Source organism: Eubalaena glacialis, chromosome 7 (assembly GCF_028564815.1).
Source record: "Eubalaena glacialis isolate mEubGla1 chromosome 7, mEubGla1.1.hap2.+ XY, whole genome shotgun sequence".
Taxonomy (NCBI): Eukaryota; Metazoa; Chordata; class Mammalia; order Artiodactyla; family Balaenidae; genus Eubalaena; species Eubalaena glacialis.
This window is the reverse complement of record NC_083722.1, coordinates 5809965-5833942: the sequence shown is the minus strand read 5'-3', so window position 1 is coordinate 5833942 and position 23978 is coordinate 5809965. Positions and strand designations below refer to the sequence as shown.

The following is a 23978-nucleotide window of genomic DNA, read 5'->3' as shown; positions in this document are numbered from 1 at the left end:
TTGTGCCAGTACCATATTGTCTTGATTACTGTAGCTTTGTAGTATAGTCTGAAGTCAGGGAGTCTGATTCCTCCAGCTCCGTTTTTTTCCCTCAAGATTGCTTTGGCTATTCGGGGTCTTTTGTGTCTCCATACAAATTTTAAGATGATTTGTTCTAGCTCCGTAAAAAATGCCATTGGTAGTTTGATAGGGATTGCATTGAATCTGTAGATTGCTTTGGGTAGTATAGTCCTTTTCACAATGTTGATTCTTCCAATCCAAGAACATGGTATATCTCTCCATCTGTTGGTATCATCTTTAATTTCTTTCATCAGTGTCTTATAGTTTTCTGCATACAGGTCTTTTACCTCCCTAGGTAGGTTTATTCCTAGGTATTTTATTCTTTTTGTTGCAGTGGTAAATGGGAGTGTTTCCATAATTTCTCTTTCAGATTTTTCATCATTAGTGTATAGGAATGCAAGAGATTTCTGTGCATTAATTTTGTATCCTGCAACTTTACCATATTCATTAATTAGCTCTAGCAGTTTTCTGGTGGCAGTTTTAGGATTCTCTACGTATAGTATCATGTCATCTGCAAGCAGTGACAGTTTTACTTGTTCTTCTCCAATTTGTATTCCTTTTATTTCTTTTTCTTCTCTGATTGCCGTGGCTAGGACTTCCAAAACTATGTTGAATAATAGTGGTGACAGTGGACATCCTTGTCTCGTTCCTGATCTTAGAGGAAATGCTTTCAGTTTTTCACCGTTGAGAATGATGTTTGCTGTGGGTTTGTCATATATGGCCTTTATTATGTTGAGGTAGGTTCCCTCTATGCCCACTTTCTGGAGAGTTTTTATCATAAATGGGTGTTGAATTTTGTCAAAAGCTTTTTCTGCATCTATTGAGATGATCATATGGTTTTTATTCTTCAATTTGTTAATATGGTGTATCACATTGATTGATTTGCGTATATTGAAGAATCCTTGCATCCCTGGGATAAACCCCACTTGATCATGGTGTATGATCCTTTTAATGTGTTGTTGGATTCTGTTTGCTAGTATTTTGTTGAGGATTTTTGCATCTATATTCATCAGTGATATTGGTCTGTAATTTTCTTTTTTTGTAGTGTCTTTGTCTGGTTTTGGTATCAGGGTGATGGTGGCCTCATAGAATGAGTTTGGGAGTGTTCCTTCCTCTGCAATTTTTTGGAAGAGTTTGAGAAGGATAGGTGTTAGCTCTTCTCTAAATGTTTGATAGAATTCACCTGTGAAGCCATCTGGTCCTGGACTTTTGTTTGTTGGAAGATTTTTAATCACAGTTTCAATTTCATTACTTGTGATTGGTCTGTTCATATTTTCTATTTCTTCCTGGTTCAGTCTTGGAAGGTTATACCTTTCTAAGAATTTGTCCATTTCTTCCAGGTTGTCCATTTTATTGGCATAGAGTTGCTTGTAGTAGTCTCTTAGGATGCTTTGTATTTCTGCGGTGTCTGTTGTAACTTCTCCTTTTTCATCTCTGATTTTATTGATTTGAGTCCTCTCCCTCTTTTTCTTGATGAGTCTGGCTAATGGCTTATCAATTTTGTTTATCTTCTCAAAGAACCAGCTTTTAGTTTTATTGATCTTTGCTATTGTTTTCTTTGTTTCTATTTCATTTATTTCCGCTCTGATCTTTATGATTTCTTTCCTTCTGCTAACTTTGGGTTTTGTTTGTTCTTCTTTCTCTAGTTTCTTTGGGTGTAAGGTTAGATTGTTTACTTGAGATTTTTCTTGTTTCTTTAGGTAGGCTTGTATAGCTATAAACTTCCCTCTTAGAACTGCTTTTGCTGCATCCCATAGGTTTTGGGTTGTCGTGTTTTCATTGTCATTTGTCTCTAGGTATTTTTTGATTTCCTCTTTGATTTCTTCAGTGATCTCTTGGTTATTTAGTAACGTATTGTTTAGCCTCCATGTGTTTGTGTTTTTTACGTTTTTTTCCCTGTAATTCATTTCTAATCTCATAGCGTTGTGGTCAGAAAAGATGCTTGATATGATTTCAATTTTCTTAAATTTACTGAGGCTTGATTTGTGACCCAAGATGTGATCTATCCTGGAGAATGTTCCGTGCACACTTGAGAAGAACGTGTAATCTGCTGTTTTTGGATGGAATGTCCTATAAATATCAATTAAATCTGTCTGGTCTATTGTGTCATTTAAAGCTTCTGTTTCCTTATTTATTTTCGTTTTGGATGATCTGTCCATTGGTGTAAGTGAGGTGTTAAAGTCCCCCACTATTATTGTGTTACTGTCAATTTCCTCTTTTATAGCTGTTAGCAGTTGCCTTATGTAATGAGGTGCTCCTATGTTGGGTGCATATATATTTATAATTGTTATATCTTCTTCTTGGATTGATCCCTTGATCATTATGTAGTGTCCTTCCTTGTCTCTTGTAACATTCTTTATTTTAAAGTCTATTTTATCTGATATGAGTATAGCTACTCCAGCTTTCTTTTGATTTCCATTTGCATGGAATATCTTTTTCCATCCCCTCACTTTCAGTCTGTATGTGTCCCTAGGTCTAAAGTGGGTCTCTTGTAGACAACATATATATGGGTCTTGTTTTTGTATCCATTCAGCAAGCCTGTGTCTTTTGGCTGGAGCATTTAATCCATTCACATTTAAGGTAATTATCGATATGTATGTTCCTATGACCATTTTCTTAATTGTTTTGGGTTTGTTTTTGTAGGTCCTTTTCTTCTCTTGTGTTTCCCACTTAGAGAAGTTCCTTTAACATTTGTTGTAGAGCTGGTTTGGTGGTGCTGAATTATCCAACACACACACACACACACACACACACACACACACACACACACACACACACACACTTGCATCTGCTAATCCCACACTCCCAATCATTCCCTCCGCTATCCAAGGAACCACAAGTCTGCAGAACTTCCTTTCAGCTCTGTTAGGGAATTGTCAGTATTCAGCTTCTCTTCACCTGCACTAGGAGGCCAAGAAGTGATAGGTCATCTGGAAAAGCTGCTTGGATGTGTATGTCTTTGGTAATAATATTCTGAAGCTGCAAAATGGAGATACTGGTCTTCGGCAATATCTTAATTAAAGTCTTCTCTTACAGCCAAGTGGTAAATAGTGGAATCATCCAGGAAGATTGAATTGAGTATGAGACTGGGAGGGGAGAACTATTACTTTTATTCGAGTTGCCTTGTATTGTTTGAATTATAAAAATCTATTGCTAAAATCAGATTATTAAAATTAAAGATTTAAAACCCTAAATTGAAGAGGATTAAAAAGTGGTTTGATCTGCCTTCTAGATGCATTGCTCATGTCTGTATAATAATGCTTACCTTCTATTAAGCACTGTAGTCACTGAGCTAGGAACTTGACATGATACAGATTTATTTATGAATGTAAATACTCTTTTCCTCATTTTCAAATTAAAGAAAATTTAACATGGCCAGAGTCATGCAACTGGTAACAGGTGAACCAGAATTTGAAGCCAGGTTTATCCACTTCCCAAATCTTCATTTTTCTCTGTTGAGCTGTATGGCAGCATGCTGCCTGGTGGGAAGGAGAACCTGGGCTGTTGCCTCATGGCCCAGATCACAGGGTCAGCCAAGCTAATGACAGTGCTTCAGTTAAAAAGAAAAGACTGATCTGTCAAACAGCTTCTGAGCATGCAGGGTTAGTGTCTCTGTACTTATTAGAAATTAATTTTCAGCCAAAGCAAGGTATCATTTTGATGAAATTTATTTGCATTTTTCTTCTCTGTGACTTTTCTCTTAAAATATAATAGTTTTGTAAAAGTTCCATGAAAAGAATTTAATGAACTCTTCATGTTTTATTCATCTTTTGAAGAATTACAGTCCATGAGGCTGAAAGGTTAGGAAGAAATGTTTTGAATTTTGTTTAACCTGTTTCCCAAACTTACTGGATCAGGAAACCCCATCCTAACCCTCTCTCCCCACCACTGTACTGCCTGCTCAGATCACATGGGTCTGCGGGACATATTTTAGGGGAATGTTTCACTGTAACTGAAACTTCAGATTCACTTCTAACCTCTCGCCTTGGTGCTGAGGAACTTTAGATCAGATTGGCAGAAAAAACTCTTGCAATAGTTTTTTGTTTTTTGTTTTTTTTTGGTCTTGCAGAAGACCTTTAGCCATCTATGTAAAACTTCCCTGGAAAGATCTGATTTGCACTTCGTGATAGAAAAGCCATAGGTTTGGGTGTCAGCAAGTCCTAAGTTTGAGTCTACAGTGTAGTAGCTCAGTGACCATGGAGAAGTAAATTTAGTGTTCTTAAGCCTTAATTTCTTCATCTGTAAAATGAGAATCCTGTAACCTCAGAAGTAGATAAGATATACAAAACTAGCAGAAATACACCTTTCATGGATACTTAGAGCACCATGGCTTCTCCACCTTGCTTCTCATCATGGCCCAGATGAGAGAGAAGATAATGGGCGGCATTATGGGTGGCAGGAAAACACGGCTTCCATCTTTTTCCTGATAGCTCTCTCAGCATCTGAGTTACCAGTATTCTGAGTAACCAGGTGTCCTCCTGTTTTCATTAGAGCTGTGGGATTAGTAAGCCTTTTGGTGCTTTGTAGGTTTTGATAGTTTGCATCTGTCACAGTGCTTGTTTTTTTTTAACAGGACTTAGTCTGTGGCAAAACTTCTAGACACATAGGTAGAATACTGAGGCAGAGATATAAAGTTTTTTTTATACTTTCTTTTTGTATTTAGCTCTTTGTGGGTTGGCCAAAAGGTTCATTCAGGTTTTTCTGTAAGACGTTGCGGGGAAATCCGAACGAACTTTTTGGCCAACCCAATACATATTCAAAGATAATAATTTAAATTATATTAAATTTATGCCTTTTAATTTATATATTGTTTCATCTTTATTGTTGTGTTACTCAAAAGAAAAAATTTGTCCTCATATAGAAATATTAAGGGACATCTCAAGATGAACTTAGATATTTGACACAGATGCTTTTGCTGTTTATTTGCTTTAAGTTTTGGAACTGAACCAAGAGAGAGTTCTTAAGTTCTCTTCCATTGATTAATAATCTGTGATTCTTTTAATGTGTCCAAAAAATATTTTATGTGAGACATGCATTTTAATTTCTTAAAGTAACAATTCTTTTGGCATGTATTCTTTAAACTTAATTTTTAAATTATATGCGATTAAATGGAATTTGAGGAGAAATAGAGGTATGAAAATTTACCTGGATTATGTTTGATTCTGTCATTTAAAATACTAGACATTTTTGAAATTTCAGAAATGTGAATGCCCATGTTTGGGCATAGTAAGAGAAGCCTTAGATGTTTCTAATATGTCATGTTCTTGTTGGACATTAAAACTAGAAAGCAGTTTTGTCATTGTGACTTACAAGCCGATTGTTACACTGTAGTGAGCAAATATCAAGAGGTAGTTATTTTTGTCTCTCTGCATAGAAAAATAATTGTCTGCAAAATGTCCCATGACTTTCAAATTTTCTTTTCTCAGATGCATAATGACCATTTAATAGCTAGTGAGAAACAGCATATAATGCAGTGGGAGGATTTCATGAAAGAACAACACAGCAAACAGGCTGAAGTGGACGAAGAGCACAGAAAAGCCATGGAGAGGCTTAAAGAACAATACGCCGAGATGGAGAAGGGCCTGGCAAAATGTCCAGCCTTTGGAGAACTTGAACCATAACAGTGACAAACTGATGAGAAAACATTAACTTCCCCTCAGAAACCGCTCCCACCAAACCGCTTAGGCTCTGCCTCAAGTTTATTAGCAATGTATTCAGTGGCACTCTTCTGCAGAAAAAAGAAACTGCTACCGGAGTCTTAGCTGTTTCCTAGAAGAAGAATGCCACATCTTCCCAGTTTTAAGTCCTGTATCTGCCTATATCTATAAATGGGGAGAAGTAGGAGGAAAATGGTATAAACATGCGCTTCGTTAATGAGGATTGGTCTTAGTTTCCATTGATTAACTCGGAGAACTGTAAATACAGACTTCTTAGAAAAGTAATTTAATTCATTCTTATGCAGGGTTAATGTTACTTTATTATTGTGGCTCAGAAGGCCGATATGGTGGCTGCCTGTCAGAGCCTCCCTGGCTCTTGGAGGAATGTGTACAGTGTTATTCCATGAGTAATGTACTGAGAAACAACTGTCCTGGGAGCAGAGACCACATTGAAGAGAGTCAAAACTTTGTCTCTGCTCTTCAAAGAGAGCCACGTTGGTCTCTGAATGGCCTATTGGGAGGAGTTGCAGATTTTGCATGGCAGCGTAATGCCGTGTTTCACTGGATGACAAGACATGCTTGTTAAGTTTGTGGCCTTCCAGCACTTCATATTTTCAGCTTTTCAAATGTGCTCACAAGGAAAAGCTTACCAAAAATAGTTGACTTTTAACCTTTCCAAGAACCATAATCTTGCCCATAGATTTACCTCATTTTTACATGTGTTCTGCTGTGGGTAAGCTTTGTAAGATAAATAATGTCTATACATGTTTCAACTGTTCAATGAGTAATCAGCAAAATCTGCCAAGGCGTCCCTCTGGAACCATATAAAGATTCTGGCTCTGAGTAAACCAGAAGTATTTGCCCACATGGCAAATGATCCATGTTAAATGTAAATCCTTTTTAGTGTTTAATGTCTGTTCTCATAAGCAGGTGTATTAAGATGAAACATATACCAGTTCTGTCATCACTGTGATCTTTAAAAATCTGCATTTAACAATCTAATTGAGGAACTAAGTTGATTTTTTATTTGCCATAAACCAAGCAGAATTAAATGCAATAATTTTAAGAGATTTATGGCAAATGAATTTGAGGTATGGATAAATCTTTCAGGTCTTTTTTTTTTTTATTGCTCTTCAGTAAAGAAAGGCTCAAGAAAGAAAATACTCAACTCTTGTGTTATCTCAGTGTAGCTACTGCAGAAAAGTGACAATGCTTGCTTGTGTAAATTTATGGCTTGCTGTCAAAGCTTCATTCTTGGCTGCATGTTGAAAATGTGATTAAAGTTAACAGAGGAGATGAAATAAGTATTTGAGATTTCTTTCAGTAACACTGAACTTCTGCCAACTCCCTCTGTCCGCTACTGTAGGCTTGACAGGTTCATCCATCATCCTCTGGTACCTGGACGAAAAAGAGCACTTGCTGACATTCAGGCATGTTGGAATTTTCTTAATTCTCTTTCAGTGGATGGAAAAAGAAAACATACTTCCCAAAATATCCCACACATGAAAAGGGAGGGGAACCTTAAATGAAAATTCCTTTTGTACCATAGGCAGTTTTGGGAGAGCCATTAATTGCCAATGCACCATTGAACAGATGCTGGAACCAGGAGGTCAGGGCTGTGTGTGAGCAGGAATGGTTCCTCAACTTGTGCAAAGATTTCTGACAGTGTTTGTTCATCTCATATGAATAATAAATACTTTACCATATGAGTTTGTATATACTATAGAAGGATCTAAGAGACTTCTTAAACCAAAATGATTTAATGGACTTTTTGAGGTTTAAACATTGATACTAAATTCTTTCTTTGTGACTTTCTTAGCTGTTCAGTATAGCTTCTAAAAGAGAGGGTTGCTTTTCTTTCCCTTTAATATTTTTAGTAGTGAACACTTTCACTTATATTTCCCAGTTTTTAAATCACTTTTGATATGTATTTTATTTATATATAAAAAGCTTTAGTCGTTACATAATATACAACATTTCTGCTGTTGTGCTGTCAAGCAGAGAGAATATGGATTCTGTGTGCCTCACAGGATTAGTTTCTAACGATCAAATGAAATAATGTTCGTCAACTTAAAGTGCTATAGAAATATTTGTCTTTAAATTCTAAGTATTTTTTATTTTTCATCATGATTTCTTTTTTGACTTATATATGTGGATTTTTTTTTTTCCATTTCCTAACATGTAGATTTTTAAGTTCTATTCTTATTATTGATTTCTGCTTTCATTGGATTGTGGTCCAAGAATAGATTCATATAAGACTTGAGATGTTAAAATTTGTTGAGATTTGCCATCTGACCTAAAATATGCTAAGTTTTTGTAAATGTTTTGTTAGTGCTTAAAAGTATGCGTATTTTCCAACTGTTGGGTGTTCATTAGACCAAACTTGTTAATTGTGTTGGTTAAATTGTCTCTGTTTTACTGTTGTTTTTTTCTTCTACTTGATCTTCCAGATTCTGAGGTGTGTTAAAATTTCCTACTCTAGTGGATTTTCTGATTTCTCCCTGTAATTCTGTCAGTTTTTATTTCATATATTTTGAAGCTTTGTTATTAGGTACATACAAGTTTAGAATTGTTTATCTTCCAAGTTTAGAATTGACTCTTATATTTGTAGTCACAGCCTCTATTTCTAGTAATGTTTTTGTATCAGTTTATATTGCTTTAGAATCTGTATTTCTAAAATAGAGATTTATACAGGCCACACCAGCTGGTTAATAATTTGTAGGGTGTATATTTCTTTATTCTTCTGTTGGACCTTTATATCATGTTTTCATGTGCCCCTTAAAAACTGTAACTAGATTATTTTTTCTTTCTATCTAATTATCTTTTAACTGGAGACTTTAATCCATTTACATTTGTTGAAATTACTAATATATTAGGATTTATTTATACAGTAAGTCCGCTACATATGAACCTTCAAGTTGCGAATTTTCAAAGATGTGAACCTGCATTCGCCTGTCCAATCACATAAGCTAGTTCACGTGTCTTTCATACATTGAACACCTTACTGTGCAACACGAGGAGCTTACTAATAAAGACCTGACAGAATTGGAGGCCCAGAGAAAGGACGAAGAGAGACAAGAGGAAGAAGAAGTAACTGAAGAACAGAAGAGATTCACGACACAGGAAATGACAAGGGGATTGTCTTTATTTGAGGAGGCACTGTTAGTTTTTGAGCACAGGACCCGAACGTAGAACGGTACACGAGGGTTGCAGCAGCCATTCAGAATGCGATCCAGTGCTACCGTGTCATCTGTGATGACAAAAAAAAAGAGCTCCTACCCGGACATCAGTGGATCGTCTTTACAAGAGGGTAGGTAGAATTGAGTCCAGCAAGGAACCAGAACCTGTGCCATCAACATCAGGTGTGAGTGAAATTGCAGCTTGCCCTCCGTCTCCTGTTGCTGACGATCCTTCAGCTCTAATCTCCCACCTCCTCTCCCTCCTCCAGTCAGTAACTCTTCTTGCCTGTTCACTCGATGCCGGCCCCAGTATCCCAGCTGTTGTACTGTATGTACTACTGTACTTTTCAAGGTACTGTACTGTGAGATTAAAAATGTTTTCTTTATTTTTTGTGTTTTTTTTTTATGTATTATTTGTGTGAAAAGTATTGTAAACCTATTACAGTACAGTACTATATAGCCAATTGTGTTAATTGGGTACCTAGGCTAACTTTGTCGGACTTACAAACAAATTGGACTTACAAATGCGCTCTCAGAACGGAACTTGTTCACATGTAGGGGACTTGCTGTACCATCTTACTGTGCTTTTTGCCCCACCATTTTGTTTCCTCACTGCCTTTGGGGTTTTTTTCTTTTCTTTTTCCACACTGAGTTTTGTTTTGTTTTGTTTTGTTTTGTTTTGTTTTGTTTTGTTTTACAATTAATTTTCCTCTACTAGTTTGAAAGGTAAAACTCAATTTTTATCTTTTTAGTGCTTACCATGAAATTTAGTTTGCATAGTTAACAGAATCTAAAGTTTGTCTTTACTCTTATTTGAACAGTAGACTTCTGAACAAAGTGATTGCTTCCCCTTAACTTATAAGTGTCTAGAATTTTAGTTTTATCTCAGTTTAACTCCAAAAATAGTTATTTTTTACAGTCAGTATTTGCTTATTATCCTTGAAAGTTATCTGGGTATACAATTCTAGATAGACAGTTATTTTCTCTCAGTATTTAAAGATATTGTTCCACTGTCATCTTGCTTCCAGTGTTGCTTCTGAAATGACACTTGTCAGTCTGATCAGTATTCCTTTGTAGATAATCTGTCTTCTCTTTCAGGTTATGTTTAAGTTCTTTATCTTTGGCATTCTACAATCACATGTCATTATACTACAACATGTCTACTGTGAATTTCTTTTCATTAATCTATTCAGATTCACTGAGCTTCTTGAATCTGAGAATTAGTGCCTTTCATGAATTATGAGAATTCTCAACTTTTACCTCTTTGAATATTGTACCTTTACATTCTTTGGATTCTCTCCTTTAGGAGATCAAGTTAGACTTAAGTGTTCCCATCTCACTCTGTTCTCCATATTGCTTTATCTCCGTTTCGTATTTTCTATCTCATTGTCTCTATGTGTTGAATTCTGGATGATTTGTTTAAATCTGTTGTCCAGTCCACTAATTCTGTCTTGTCACTGTCTTTAACCTATTTAACCTGTCAAGTTTTTAATTATGGGTATATTTTTTTCATTTCCAAAAGTGTTGTTTGGTTCTTTTTCAAACTTCCTTGGTCATTTGGGATAGTTCCATTATTCCCTCTTTTTCTTTTCTTTGAACATATTAAATGTTCTTGTACTTATTTTGCATTCTGCATATGATGATTTCTGTATTTTTCTCCTTTTTTGTGAATCTGAATCTACAGTTAGTTGTTTGTTGTTTTGTCTGAAACAAGTTTATGGTGACTTGTTTTCTGATGTGATCAGTGAATTTTCATTGTGAGTTTACATTCCTCTGAACTTTATTTTCAGAAATTTTTGGTATGTTTTGTGTTTTTTGGTTTTTGGGTTTTTTTCCTAGCACCTCCATTTTGTTTCTTATGGCCCTCTAACCCTGGACCACTTCAAAGTCAGTTTTCGCCTTGAGTTTCCCGCCACTCCCTCCCTGTCACTCAGTGTGTGTGTGCTCACAGACACTTACTCACAGGCAGTATGAATTTCTTCCTCAAATGTACGCCAGTGTCAGGCTGTGATAAGACATTCCTAGAGATTTTTTTCATCCTTCACAGCTCTACTTGGAATAAAGAAGAGAAACTTTAGGTGTTTTCCTAGTTCACTCACTGAGAGTGGTGCCCTTTGGGGATTCACGAATTGTACTGCAGTTCAGCTCAGTCCCTGTTGTGAGCTGAATTGTGTCCCCCAAAATTCATACGTTGAAGTCCTAACCCCCAGTGTGACTGTATTTGGAGACAAGGCCTATGAGGAGGTAATTAAGGTTGAATGGGGTCAGAAGGGTGGGGCCCTGATCTGATAGCACCGGTGTCCTTATAAGAAGAAGAGACAGCAGAGCACCCTTTCTCCACGTGCACACAGAGAAAAGATCATATGGTCACAGCAGAAAAGGTGGCCATCGGCAAACCAGGAGGAGAGGCCTCAACAGGATAGAATTTTCCAGCACCTTGATCTTGGACTTCTTACCTCCAGAACTGTGAGAAGATAAATTTCTTTTGTGTAAGCTACCCCATCTGTGGTATTTTGTTATGGTGGCCCAAGCAGACTAACACAGTCCCAGGCCGTGATTCCTGCCCCCATGCAGGCACGGGTCCTTAAAACTGGGGTTCTTCTAGGCCACAGGGATGGGGACCTAGGACAGTTATCAGTTCCAGAGCCAAATTATCCTATAGAATTTCACTTTTTCCCATTCTGCCTTCAGTTGTTTTCATTAATTTGCGATAAACTTTGCCATGAATAAAAAATACAGTTAACTAACACAACATTGTAAAGCAATTATACTCCAATAAGAAAAAAATAATAAAGTAAAAATAAATACAGTTAAAATTTTTTTCTAGCATTTTTGGTGTTCAGTAGCTAGTGGAGATTTCTCTGTACAGAAAGGTATGTTAGGTATATGTTGATTTTATTATATTCACATTTCCCTCCCAAAAGACCTTGTCCATATTCTAGTATAAAGGATGGTACCTTTTCTTTCAATCATTGTGCCTAATATTCAATATTTTCTATTTTGTGTTTTCTTACTATCTGTGAGCTAATTTGATTGTTTCCATTACTTCTATTGGATTCTTTTTACTATTCATGAGCTAATAAAAGCAAATAAGAGTATAGCAGTCTCATTTTGAACCTGTGTAACTCTTATCTGAATATTTCATTTTGGATTTCTTTTTTTTTTTTTTTCTTTTTAGGACGTTGTATATAGTTTGTGAAAACGTCCCAGGTCCCTATTATGAGTATGTAGATAGAAGTAGATTTGTGGTATTAAACCCAAGGTTTCATGAAAATTTGGAGGAATCACAAATGCCTCCAATATACATTGTGAATTCTCTTTTTTGCTTCTGGCACACATAGACTTTCAATCTGAACACTTCCAGTCTCCATAGAGGTATTATTTATGAGTGAAACTTTTGACTATGAGAGAAGTCAGTGTCATCTGCAAATAGAGTTTTACTTCTATGATATTGTTTATCATAGACTCCACCGCAGAAACTTACAACTAATAAATTCAGTAAACTTGCAGGATTCAAAATCAGTATACAAGGACCTGCTGTGTTTCTATTCACTAACAATGAACAATTGAAAAGAAATTAAGAAAACAATCTCATTTACAATTGCATCAAAAAGAGTAAAATACCTAGAAATAAATTTAAAGAGGTGAAAGATTTGTACACCAAAAACTACAAGATATTGATGAAAGATATTAAAGAAGCAAATAAATGGAAGATATTTCATGCTCATGGATTGGAAGGATTAATATTGTTAACATGTTCATACTACCCAAAGCAATCTACAGATTTAGTGAAATCCCTATCAAAATTTCAATGGCATTTTTCACAGAAATAAACAATCCTGAAGTTTGGAACCACAAAAGAGCCCAAATAGCCAAAGCAATCTTGAGAAAGAAGAACAAAGCTGGAGGTGCTTCCTGATTTCAGACTATATTACTAAGCTACAGTAATCAAAACAGTATGGTATTGGCGTAAAAACAGACACATAGACCAATGGAACAGAGCCCAGAAATAAACTCATATGTATATGGTCAGTTAATTTATGACAGAGGGGCCAAGAATATACAGTGGGGAAAGGACAGTTTCTATAATAAATGGTGTTGGGAAAAGTGGACAGCCACATGGAAAGGTTGAAATGACACCTCCATCTTACACCATAAAACTAGTAGAAGAAAACATAGGAGGTGAGCTCCTTGACATTCGTCTTAGCAGTGATTTTTTGGATATGAAACCAAAAGCAAAGGCAACAAAAGCAAAAATAAACAAGTGGGACTATAGCAAATAAAAAGCTTCTGCACAGCAAAGGAAACATCAACAAAATGAAAAGGTAACCTACAGAGTGGAAGAAAATATTTGCAAATTATGTATGTGATAAGGGGTTAATATCCAAAAATATAAAGAACTTGTATAACTGAATAGACACTTTTCCAGGGAAGGTAAACAAATGGCCAACAGGTACATGAAACATGCTCAACATCACTAATCATCAGGGAAATGCAAATCAAAACCATGGTGAGATATCACCTCACCCCTGTTGGGATGACTGTCATCAAAAAGAAAAGAGATAGCAAGTACTGGTGAGGATGTAGAGAAAAAGGAACCCTCATACACTGTTGGTGGGATTGTATTGGTGTAGCCACTATGGAAAACATCGTGGAGGTTCCTCAAAAAAATTAAAACTATAACTGCCATATGATCGAGCAGTTTCACTTCTGAGTATATATCCAAAAGAAACAATCACTATCTGGAAGAGATCATCTGCACCCCCATGTTCATTGCAGCATTATTTACAATAGCCAAGACATGGAAACAACCTAAGTGTCCATCAGTGGATGAATGGATAAAGAAGATGTGACGTGTGTATATATACACACACAATGGAATATTACTCAGCCACGAGAAAGAAGGAAACCCTGCCACTTCCAACAACATGGACGGACCTTGAAGGCATTACGCTAAGTGAAATCAGAGAAAGAGAAATGCTAAATGATCTCACTTCTATTTAGAACCTAAAACAAACAAACAAAAACCTCATAGAAACAAAGAACAGATTGGTGATTGCCAGCGGCAGGAGTAGGGGGTGGGTAAAATGGGTTGGGGGGGGTCAAAGGATACAAAATTTCAGTTATAAGTTCTGGGGATGTAATGTACAGCATGGTGACTGTAGTTAACAATACTGTATTGTATATTTGAGAAGTACTAAGAGTGGATCTTTAAGTTCTCATCACAAGAAAAGAATTCTAGATCAAATTCTTGACTTATGAAATCGTCCATATTTTTTAAATTACAGTTCTTCAAAGAAACAATTTTGTAAATATTTTTAAGGCTACTATAATGAGTCCCTTAAAACAGAATTTGTAGAGAATCTGAATAGAAAGCCATAAGTTAAATTTTTTTTTATTTTTTTTTTTTTATTTCATGTACTCTGAAATGCTTAAGCAGCTTTTTTGGAGATGTATCTTTTTTAGAAAAATAGTTCATAAAATTACAGTGAGGTTGTGATCATACACACAAACCTTATGTGGTCCATTGTATATTGAATAAATTTGTTTTAAAATTAATTATATATCAAATAAATAATTTATTAAGATGGAAACAATATTTAATTTTACTAAGAAAAATGTTGACGCTAAAGAATTTGTTTTTTACTCGGGATCTAAAATTTGTAGCTAAAAACCAGCAGGTGTCACTGTGATAACAGATTTTTTTTTTCCCCCACTATCTAAGCAGTTTTGTGTAGATGGGTGCATACCATCTATGAACAAAGATGTGTAAGAAATAATGAATTTGAGTTATATCCTGAGCAAAAATGTCAAAATTTAAGAAAGCATATATATAGTATCCCTGGAGGGTTAAGAGTACTTTTGAGAATTGTATTTTTTCCTAACTTTCTTCATGTTTCATACATACAGATTTTTAAATTATATTATTGATGTGAAGGTATTATTAGCAGTAAAAGTACAGTAAAACCCCCTGGTGAGGCTTTGGACTTTATATTGAAGTGTAGAATAGTACACAATTCATTAGGTTACATCTTGTGTAACCAAAATCAAGTCAAGAAACAGCATTCCCCATAATGTTTTTAAATGGATTTGGAAAAAACCCTTGGTTCTTTCCTCCAAATTATAGTTTTATAACTTGTAAATTAATTTTTAGAAACAAAAATATGGTAATTGGTGGAAAATAATAGTAGGAATTAAAGAGCTAGTTGTCAGGGTACCTTTTTCCCACCAAGTATGGAAGCCAAAGTAGAATTTAATACACATTTATTCATTGAAGCATTGTGCTGTGTCTGGATTGTATTCCAAGAGAACTATAGTCAATAATAGCACTCCATCTTAATGGAATTTATGATCAGTTTTGCACATGTAATAACGAAATAGAAAAACCAGGACAATAGTATTACACAGTATTATATCAAAGACCATGCTCTACCAAGAAAACAGTTTATGATTAAAATAAGCAAATTCCTAGTAGGAACTATCTTTGTAAGTTATAATCAGAGAATCACTAGTAATAAAGATAAAACTTGAATTCTGTAGGATTTGGAGAGTGAGAAGAATGGCAAAATATCTGGTTCAGTTTAGTTCAGTAAGCATTTATGAAGCACCTGTGGTCCAGCCACTTTGTATTCCTAGATAAATTGTAGGGATTTTTAAAAAATGTGTAAAACTCAGTTTCTACCCTTGTTTATCAAAAACGCAAATGAAAATACTGGCAAGTTCATACAATAATTGCTGGACTTCTTTGGTGTTGAAAATATCAGATAAGACTGGAAATTGGAAAGTGCACTTGTTTGAGAGTCAAAAGACCTAAGTTTCAGTTATGCTTTCATCGTTAAATTTACAGAGACTTAACATCACTTAGACAATTTTCACATCACTTCCAACTTTATTAATTTGTGCATATCCTGTAGGTTAATGAGACTGTGTGGCACAATGACCGTGTGACAGGAAGGTTGCTCTATAGACTCAGATGTGTGACTGATAAGAGGAAATCGCTACCCTGCACGTGGGTTTTTGAGAATGTGGCTGAAAATAGCAATTCCTAGTCTAGACAGGGCAGGGATAGCGATGAAGATCTCAGTTTGGAATTTAAGATTGTGGGAATTTTTAACATCCATATATAGGTATGTCTATGCACTGTTTATATTTCTTATGACAAAATTTAGATAATCAGTCCTGTTGCTTTTTTATATATAATCATAATTGTTAGCCCAAGTGACTGAATTTTTTTGCTTTTGAGAACAGCATCACTATTAGGAAGATCAAAAAGATGTTAAGATATCAAAAAGACATCTTTATCTTTTAGATAAATATTTTGCTTTTATACATTAGTGAGAAAATACTATCGGCTTTTATTAGGCAGCTAGGCCTATTTAAGGATTTCCCATTTCCTTTCCCAGAAGATTAAATTGTTCAAGGACAAAGAATGTGTTTTGTGCTGTTCTCTATCCCATGCTTAGAACATGTGCTGTGTGTTAAAAAAAAAAAAAAAAAGTTCTCTCCATAGTATAAGGCTAGTAATGAGTTTGATTAAGTGAGGTTTGAATTACCCTTGCTATTTTTGTTATATTTGTGTTTCACAGTGGCTGAATATGAAGATAAAGACTAGATGAACATGTTCTATTATTTTTAGTCTACACCATCAGGTTTCTGGTCTGTCACCTAGCTTATAATATTTGCTATTTCTCTCAGGAAAGCTTTTAAGATAAACTATATACTGTGAAAGTAGAATGTTGGCATCTTTTGGAAAAAACTGACTCTCAATTATCAAATATATATCTGTTTGGGAATGAATCTTCAGATAGAAATAATGATGTACATAGTGATTAGGCTTTTCTAGCCACAAAGACTATTGTGTCTCAAAATATTATAGTACCAGCAGCAGGACCAGTGATGTAAGCTAGTAATCAGCCACTATATTGAAGGCCTTTTTTTTTTTTTTGAGATGTATTTAGAGTTTCAACTTGTGGGAGCTTGACTGTAGCTCTGGAAGCAGTATTGCCGGGTAGGAACGGGGGTGGAAGAATCCCTTCATTCCTGAAGGGAGGCTTCTTTGGTAGAGGCCGAATCCTCCCTCATCCCCAGTTCCGGCCTCCCTCCAGTCTGCTTTCCTTGCTGCTGTTACACTTACTGCCTTGAAACAGAAAGTTCTCCATCCCACTTCCCAATGAAGTATCACCGTTTCTTATCTGGTGCTAAAGAGATTTTCGAGTTTTTTATATGATTTGTTGAGAATAAGAAATAGATGAGAGAAGAGAAGCATCCCTCATCACCACCACCACCACCACACACACACACACACACACACACACACACTTTTAACATACTTAGGTGACGGTGATAGTTCTTTAAACTCACCACTGGATAAAAGGAATCTCCATCTGCAGATTCAGTGAGCTCCCATGACATTTTGTCCCTGGTCCTCTTAAGGTGGGACGTTCTGTGAGCCGACCGGTTGGCTGTGAGGTTGCTGCCCATAGGCTTCCACTGGGGCTGGAGAGGTGACAGGGGAGTGGGGGAGCAGCCCCCAGGGTTTACTTTCATTTCTTTCCTTCCCTTCTTTTCTTGCCTGAACTGATCCCGCCATCCCAGACACGGGTTACCACGAAGTGAGTCGGTGCTGCTGGAGGTGCCGGGTCCCACTGGTGTCTGCACGCCGAAGAGGATGACAAAACGCCTTCCTCTCGTCTGTATCGGATACACGTGTTTGTGTGTATCTCTTGTATCGATTCTGGGTTTATTCTCTTATCATCTCATGGAGGTATTTCATTAGGGACACAGAGTAAGACCACACTTGAGTCCTGGAATGTGTGGACATTCCTAATGTTAATCACCAGAAAAAGTGGTGATTCTTAGAGAGGACCAAGCGGGTGTGGAAACCTCTCTCCCCCCTCCTGTCCCCTCCCCCCACTGCTCATGTGGAATTTCGGAAGTCTAGGCACACTTGATAGCAGCCTTAGTGGGTAGGGGTTACAGATGACCTCTGCCTCATGTGGAGGTAGTCAGGGAGTCTTTGTAGGAGGGCCTGGGCCAAAGATGAGTGAGTTATGCTTTATAAACCAGATTATCTGGTTATATTTTGTGACTGTTTCCATTTTGTGACCCCCAGTCTTTAGTGAAACGCTTTTTTTTTTTTTTTTAATGTTCCAACATGATCTCTGCTGTGTGGAGGGAATTAAGGAAGGAGCTGACCCCCAGTCTCAAATATGTTTGGTGGTGACAGCAGGGAGAGGGGAGAGAGCCCCAAGGGGGAGGTGGGTGACCTACCTGTGAGGTCTGGTTTCCTCTCTCCAGGTGGAGGTTTCGTTTCCATTGCCCACCTAGATTCAATTTTAGTAAAGAAAAGGACAAGTTCCTTTTTAAGTGTTCGGAAAAGGAAAACTCAAGGCTACAGCAAGTGAAAAGTAAGAGGCAATATGCATAGTTGCTGTGGCCAGCGGACTGGCTGAGCCAAGTCTAGGTGCCCATCGTATCTTAAACACAAAACAAAACAAAACTTTGATTAAATGTGTACAGAAGAAAAATGCGTGTTTCAAACATTAGTTATAATCAATTAAACTAGTTTTATTTCCATTTTGTAGAAGATGAAAAAATAAAAGCTTAAAGATTATGCAGAATCATTAATTTAACATATTACAAGCGTGTTAGAACTGCCTTCTAAACCCAAGACGCCCCCCATCCGCCAGGCTCCACATTTACCCTTTAACTGCTGCTGCACCCGCCTGCTCACATTTATAGCAGAATGCCTGGAAAGAACTTACCTTACCTTGTAGTCTCCCCTGAGCCCAGCCCAGCCCCGCCTTCAGTACCACTCCTCCACTGAAGCCCCTCTTACCAAGGTCACCAGGAACCTCCATCAAGCCAAATCCAATGCTCCGTCCTCGGTTCATGTTACTCTATCAGCATTTGACACAGTTGATCCCTCCCTCCTTCTAGAGACGCATTCTTCACCTGGGTTCCTGACGGCCACACAGTCCTGCTTTGCCTTCTCCCCTCTGTGGGCCTCCTCTTCTTCCAGGCTCTGATTGTTGCTGTGCCTCACAGATTTCCAACCTGCTCTCTTCCCTACAGCCTGTCCCATGATTTTATCGACGCCCCAGTTTATATCTCCAGCCCTGACTTTTCGCCCTCATATATTCAGCTGCCCGATTAGCACCTCCACTTAGGTCTCTAGAACGTACATCAGACTTCGGTGTCTGAAGAGACCTTGCCGCCCCTTCCTCTCAGACCTGCTCCCCCAGTCTTCCCAGCTCTGTGTACAGCACCACTGTTTATCCAGTTGCTTGGGTCCAAATCCAGGCATCAGTTCTCACCCCACGCCCCACATCCAATCCATCAGTTAGCAAGTTGGCTCTGCCTTCATTATCCCCGGTCTAACCACCAATTCTTACCACCTCCACGCCTGCAATTCTGGTCTCAGCCACTGCGGTGTTCTCCCTGCACCGCCGCTTCTTACCCAGTCTCCTTGCTCATCCTCTTGCTTCCCCCAGCCCCACCCAATCCATTTTCCACGCAGCAGCCATGGATCCTTTAGAAAGCACGGACCAGATCTTGTCATTCACCGACTTAAACCCTCTAATGACACCGCCTCCCGCTCAATAAAATCCAAACCCCTTCGCATGGCCTGCGAGGTCCTGTTGATGTCACGTTTCATCTCCCTCCCCGTACACCTCGCTTAGTTCCATCTGGCCACGCTGGCTTTCTTGCTCATCTTCAAACACACCTGAACTCATTTCCACCTGGGAGCCTTTGCCTGACATGCTCTTCCTTCAGATCCCACCGAGATTCCCTCCCTCTCTTTCCTTAGCTCTCTGTTCAAACGCTCCCTCCTCCGAGAGGCCTTCCCTGACCACTCAGGTCTTAAATAGCACCCTCCCATTGGTATTTAATGTTTCCCTGACTAGAACATAAGCCCATGAAGGCAGGAACCTTGTCTGCCTTATCCATTCTATATTCCCAGTACTTGGCATGTGGGACTTATTCATTGAATGGATGGATGGATGGATGGATAGATATGCTATAGTCTTTGAACCTGTATTTCTTTACACCTGATTTTTTTAAGGTATAATATGAAAGAACTGAGGTATTTCTTAAACTCAATTCTACATTTAGTAATGGATTTTAAAAAATCATTTAAAGATCCTTAAGCTTTTGAATGACCATGCTAGGCATTAGACATTCCATAGAAATAGTTTCCTCTTTATTGAAGTATCATATATAGCACTGTAGCATACCGTTCCAGGGAAAAATAAAATCTCTCTACAGAAACTACTGGACACTAAAGTTGAATTATGATAGAACTATGGTGTTTCTATTAAAAATATTTAGACTCTAACCAGAAAATGTTTGGTGCTTCTCATTTCATTAACAAACCATCCAAATAATAATCTCTATGAAGAGGAGATAAGATCATTGTATCATAACTAAATCGGACTGAAGTGTCTGAGAACCACCAGAGGTTCCCAGAGGTGGGATAGGTGAGGAGTAAGAGTGTCCACTGCGAGTTCAAGTTCCACCTCTGCTACTTATTAACTAGGTGACCGTGGGCAAGTTACCTAACCTCTTTGTGCCTCTCTGTCCTCGTCTGTAAACTATGGGTAGTAAAAGTACCAAAACCTACCTAGTTTGTTCTGAGGATTAAATTAGTTAACTTGTGTTTTAAGCAGAGCCTGACGTATAAGTGCTGTATTTAATATTTGCTTTTGTAACAGTTGTATTATCATCACCATCGATTCTAGATGTCCATTTAGGAATTTACTCTTTGTAATCCACCCATAAAAAGTTTGATAGGTCATGATCATAAGTAGCTTAAGCTTCTTAAAGAGAAGTCCATAGCAGCTCTCTCTTCTTGGAGCACTTAGCTAGATCAGACTGCTTTCTATGAGCCTAAAATACATACTAAAGCCAAAGAAATACTAGTTTTCTAAACCCTTAGATGGCACACCCATACAGCTGGTACCACAAATGATGTCACATTTCAGGAAAACCAGCTAATATATTCCATGGACTCAAAGGTACTTCTCAGGATGAAATGTGTTTTACTTCTAGTTCCCAGGCTGGTCTTTGATTCAGACCCAAATGAGAGAAAAATCAAGCCTTTCAAATAGGTCTCTGCTGAACCCATTTTGATAGCACTTAATTTATTGGAGTTATTCATTTGCCACATTTAGTAGTATTGGTGAAATTTCTCAAAACAAGTTGTGCTTACACCCTTTCAAAAGAATGTTATTGGTATGTGGGTAGGTTGTCTGGGGCCAGGCTCTTATCTAGAGACCAGATTCAAAAAGTCTGAGTTCAGCGAAGTGACTTAGGCTGCACGCTTTTGTTTTGTTTAATAAGCATGTACGGGTCTGGCTAAAACACAATGCTCCCCCCACTAGGAACAATGCCATACACATCATTTCCTGCAATAATGGAGTTGGAAAGCGATTATCTACTCACAAAACAGGCTGAAACAACAGTTCCTGATATTCTTCTCAAATACTTTAACTTCCCAAGGAATCCGGAAAAAATAATTCCATGAGACAGTGTTGTGAATGAAGGTATGACATTTCAGTTTCCTTCACTGGAACCCAGTGACCAGCAGAAATGAATTACTACCCACTTGGCGTTGCTGAGAGGGGCTCTGGCTGGGTGAGTTGTTTATCTTTGCTTTGGGACCCCTGTACTTGTGAGAGTATGGCCATGGGTTCCTTTTTCGTCTATTTATGGGAACCATCCTAGAGATTACCTGCAGTTTCTGGAACTGTACTTATTTTATGACATTGTTTCCTTTTACTCCTAAAGAGAATTTGAGACTTCTGTTTCAGACTTTTCTGGACAAGAAATGTATACTTTCTAGAAAGAATGAGGCTACATGTTTTATAGTAGTGTGAGAGCTTTTTAAACCCTGCAGCTCCTTTATCTTAAATATGGGTTGGTAAATATTCATAATAAGAGCCGTCTTCTTTGTGACCCTTAACCATCTAGGCATCGCCCAGGTAGCCTAATGATGTTCATGGCTAAAAGGAGCGATTAAGATGAAGATTTAGACACTGCCTTCTGGAATTTTCATATGAAGGGAAACTTTGCAACAAATTATTTCATCAGGGATGCACACATAGGTTTTCTTCATGTCCTGAGACAAAATTAGGCACAGTCATTGGGATGCCAATGTAGGATGCCAGTTGTAAAACTCTTTGGAAACTTCAAGGAGACTGCCTGCTTTGAATTTCATCTGAATATTTGACTTTGTGTTGACATACTCTCCCTACTAAATAAAAGGTGTAATATATTGTGTGCAAGTGTCACTGGGAGGGACAGTCAGACTGAAGAGAAACTTGAGACACTGTAATTACTCAGGGAGGTTATAGAAGCTGTCTCCGGAAGTTTGTCCCAGAAACGTAGACTGTTTTCAGGCCGGCTTGTTTGGGTTTCATAAATCTTCTCCCTGCCTGGAAGCTTAGGTATTGATTTAGTGTCTTTTCATTCAGATACATCAAGTCAAAGTGTTTGACATATTTCTCTAAGGAAATATGTAACTTTTTAAAACGTAGTATGAAATTGGCATTTAAAATTGTTTCTTTCTGATTGTATCAGAAATTGGCCAGTTCTTCAGAAATAGTGGAAATAGCTAACCTGAGACCTTCCTCCTTGAAGACGTCTTTCCGTTTAGCCCGGCCCTTACTTGACAGTGTAGTTGGCGGCCTCCATCCGGCTCCTAAAGGCCACGTGTCCACACTGTGGACTTGTCTCCTTTTGACTCCCACCAGCTCTGTTCACGTCAAGAGACTCAAATTGAGAAACTGTAGGTGGAAATGGGTCAATTTGTTTTGGTAAAAAGGTAACAGGTAAAACTCAAGGTCTAGCGAAGGGTCCAGGATGAAGCTAAGCCTGACAGGAGGACTGGGGCCCTCACGTGGTGATGGACGGGGAGCAGCCACGTGCGGTTCTGGGACGTGGTTAAGGTAGGCCCTGCGGGTGGAAAAGGGCCCGGCGAGGTCTTGGCACCCCGTTCCTTCTGTGGCGTCTCCTGGGCCGGATTTCAGTGGTCTTAGGCATAGTTTAGGAGCTTACGGAGAATAGACCGTGTCTGGAGCCTGAAGTCAGTTGCCTTGGCTGTTTGGCTCTAGTTTGTATCAGTGGAGTCATTTCTGGCTTCTTATCTTGGCTCACTCCCAGGACTGGCTTAACACAATAGTTAGCCAATTCTATAAATCCCAGTTACCTTCATCGTCTTTCTAACGACCGCAGAGGGAAATCACCAGCTGTGAATAATCAGCACATGGACGGAACACTTAAATCCTGATGGCTGCGGTATATATCTAAGGATGGATGCTATCAATGTTTTCTAGTATCAACATGATTTCCTTGGTAACATAGCAGTTCAGTAAGATATATCAGTTAAGTTCCAGTTTGTTCCTCAGTTTCAATTCATTGTTACCTGTGCCGGATAAACGATAGATTATGAATCTGCATTTACCATAATACCTTTTTTATAAGCACTTTGAAATATAGAATGAAATTTTTCTAAAGCAAAATCTATCTTAGACTGTATCCAGGGGCTGCATCGCTAATCCAGTCCACATTTATCTCGTTCTTGCAAGGTACTTTGCAAAGAACAGGAGATGTAAATGAAGTATAATATGTGGCTGCTGCTTATGAAAAACTTTAGGTGAAAAAACAAAAACTAACTTACATGAAATTGTTGGAAAACAATTTAAAACTAAATTTTAGACCTCTTGGGTTGTACAGGAGGAAGAGACCACAGTGGGCTGACATAGTTCATTCCATCTTTCAAGGACCCGTCATGGAAGAGGCAGGATGTAAAAGATGAGGGGAATGTCATTGGACAGAAAAGAAAAGAGAGAGAAACATTTAGGAGCCTCTTTTAGACACCAGGCTCTTTGATAGTGGCGTCGTATACGTAATCTCATTAATCCTGCTGAGTAGACATTTATATCCCTGTTTATACATGAGAATATTAAGGATTAGAGAGGCTACATAGCTTGCTTAAGCTCATATAACTAGAGGGTTGCTAATAAGTAGCGGTTAAGGCTATTGGCTCTGAATTCCAGGAATTTTTGAATCTGTATCCCAT

The 23978-nt window shown here is 37.8% G+C and overlaps 1 protein-coding gene across 4 annotated transcripts in view; it reads left to right on the top strand.

Annotated features, from left to right (window-relative positions):
- The window catches only part of BLOC1S5 (biogenesis of lysosomal organelles complex 1 subunit 5), an 80285-nt gene that overhangs the window by 35943 nt on the left and 20364 nt on the right, over nucleotides 1-23978 (top strand). The window contains exon 5 of one of the 4 annotated variants that reach the window (XM_061194804.1): nucleotides 5487-6821. The exons of 2 other annotated variants lie outside the window; for them this stretch is intronic. In XM_061194804.1, coding sequence (XP_061050787.1) covers nucleotides 5487-5681 — 195 coding nt within the window. In that variant the 3' untranslated portion in view covers nucleotides 5682-6821. Of the gene's footprint in view, nucleotides 1-5486; nucleotides 6822-23978 lie in introns of those variants that run through there. One more of the 4 variants, XM_061194807.1, reaches the window with a different exon arrangement.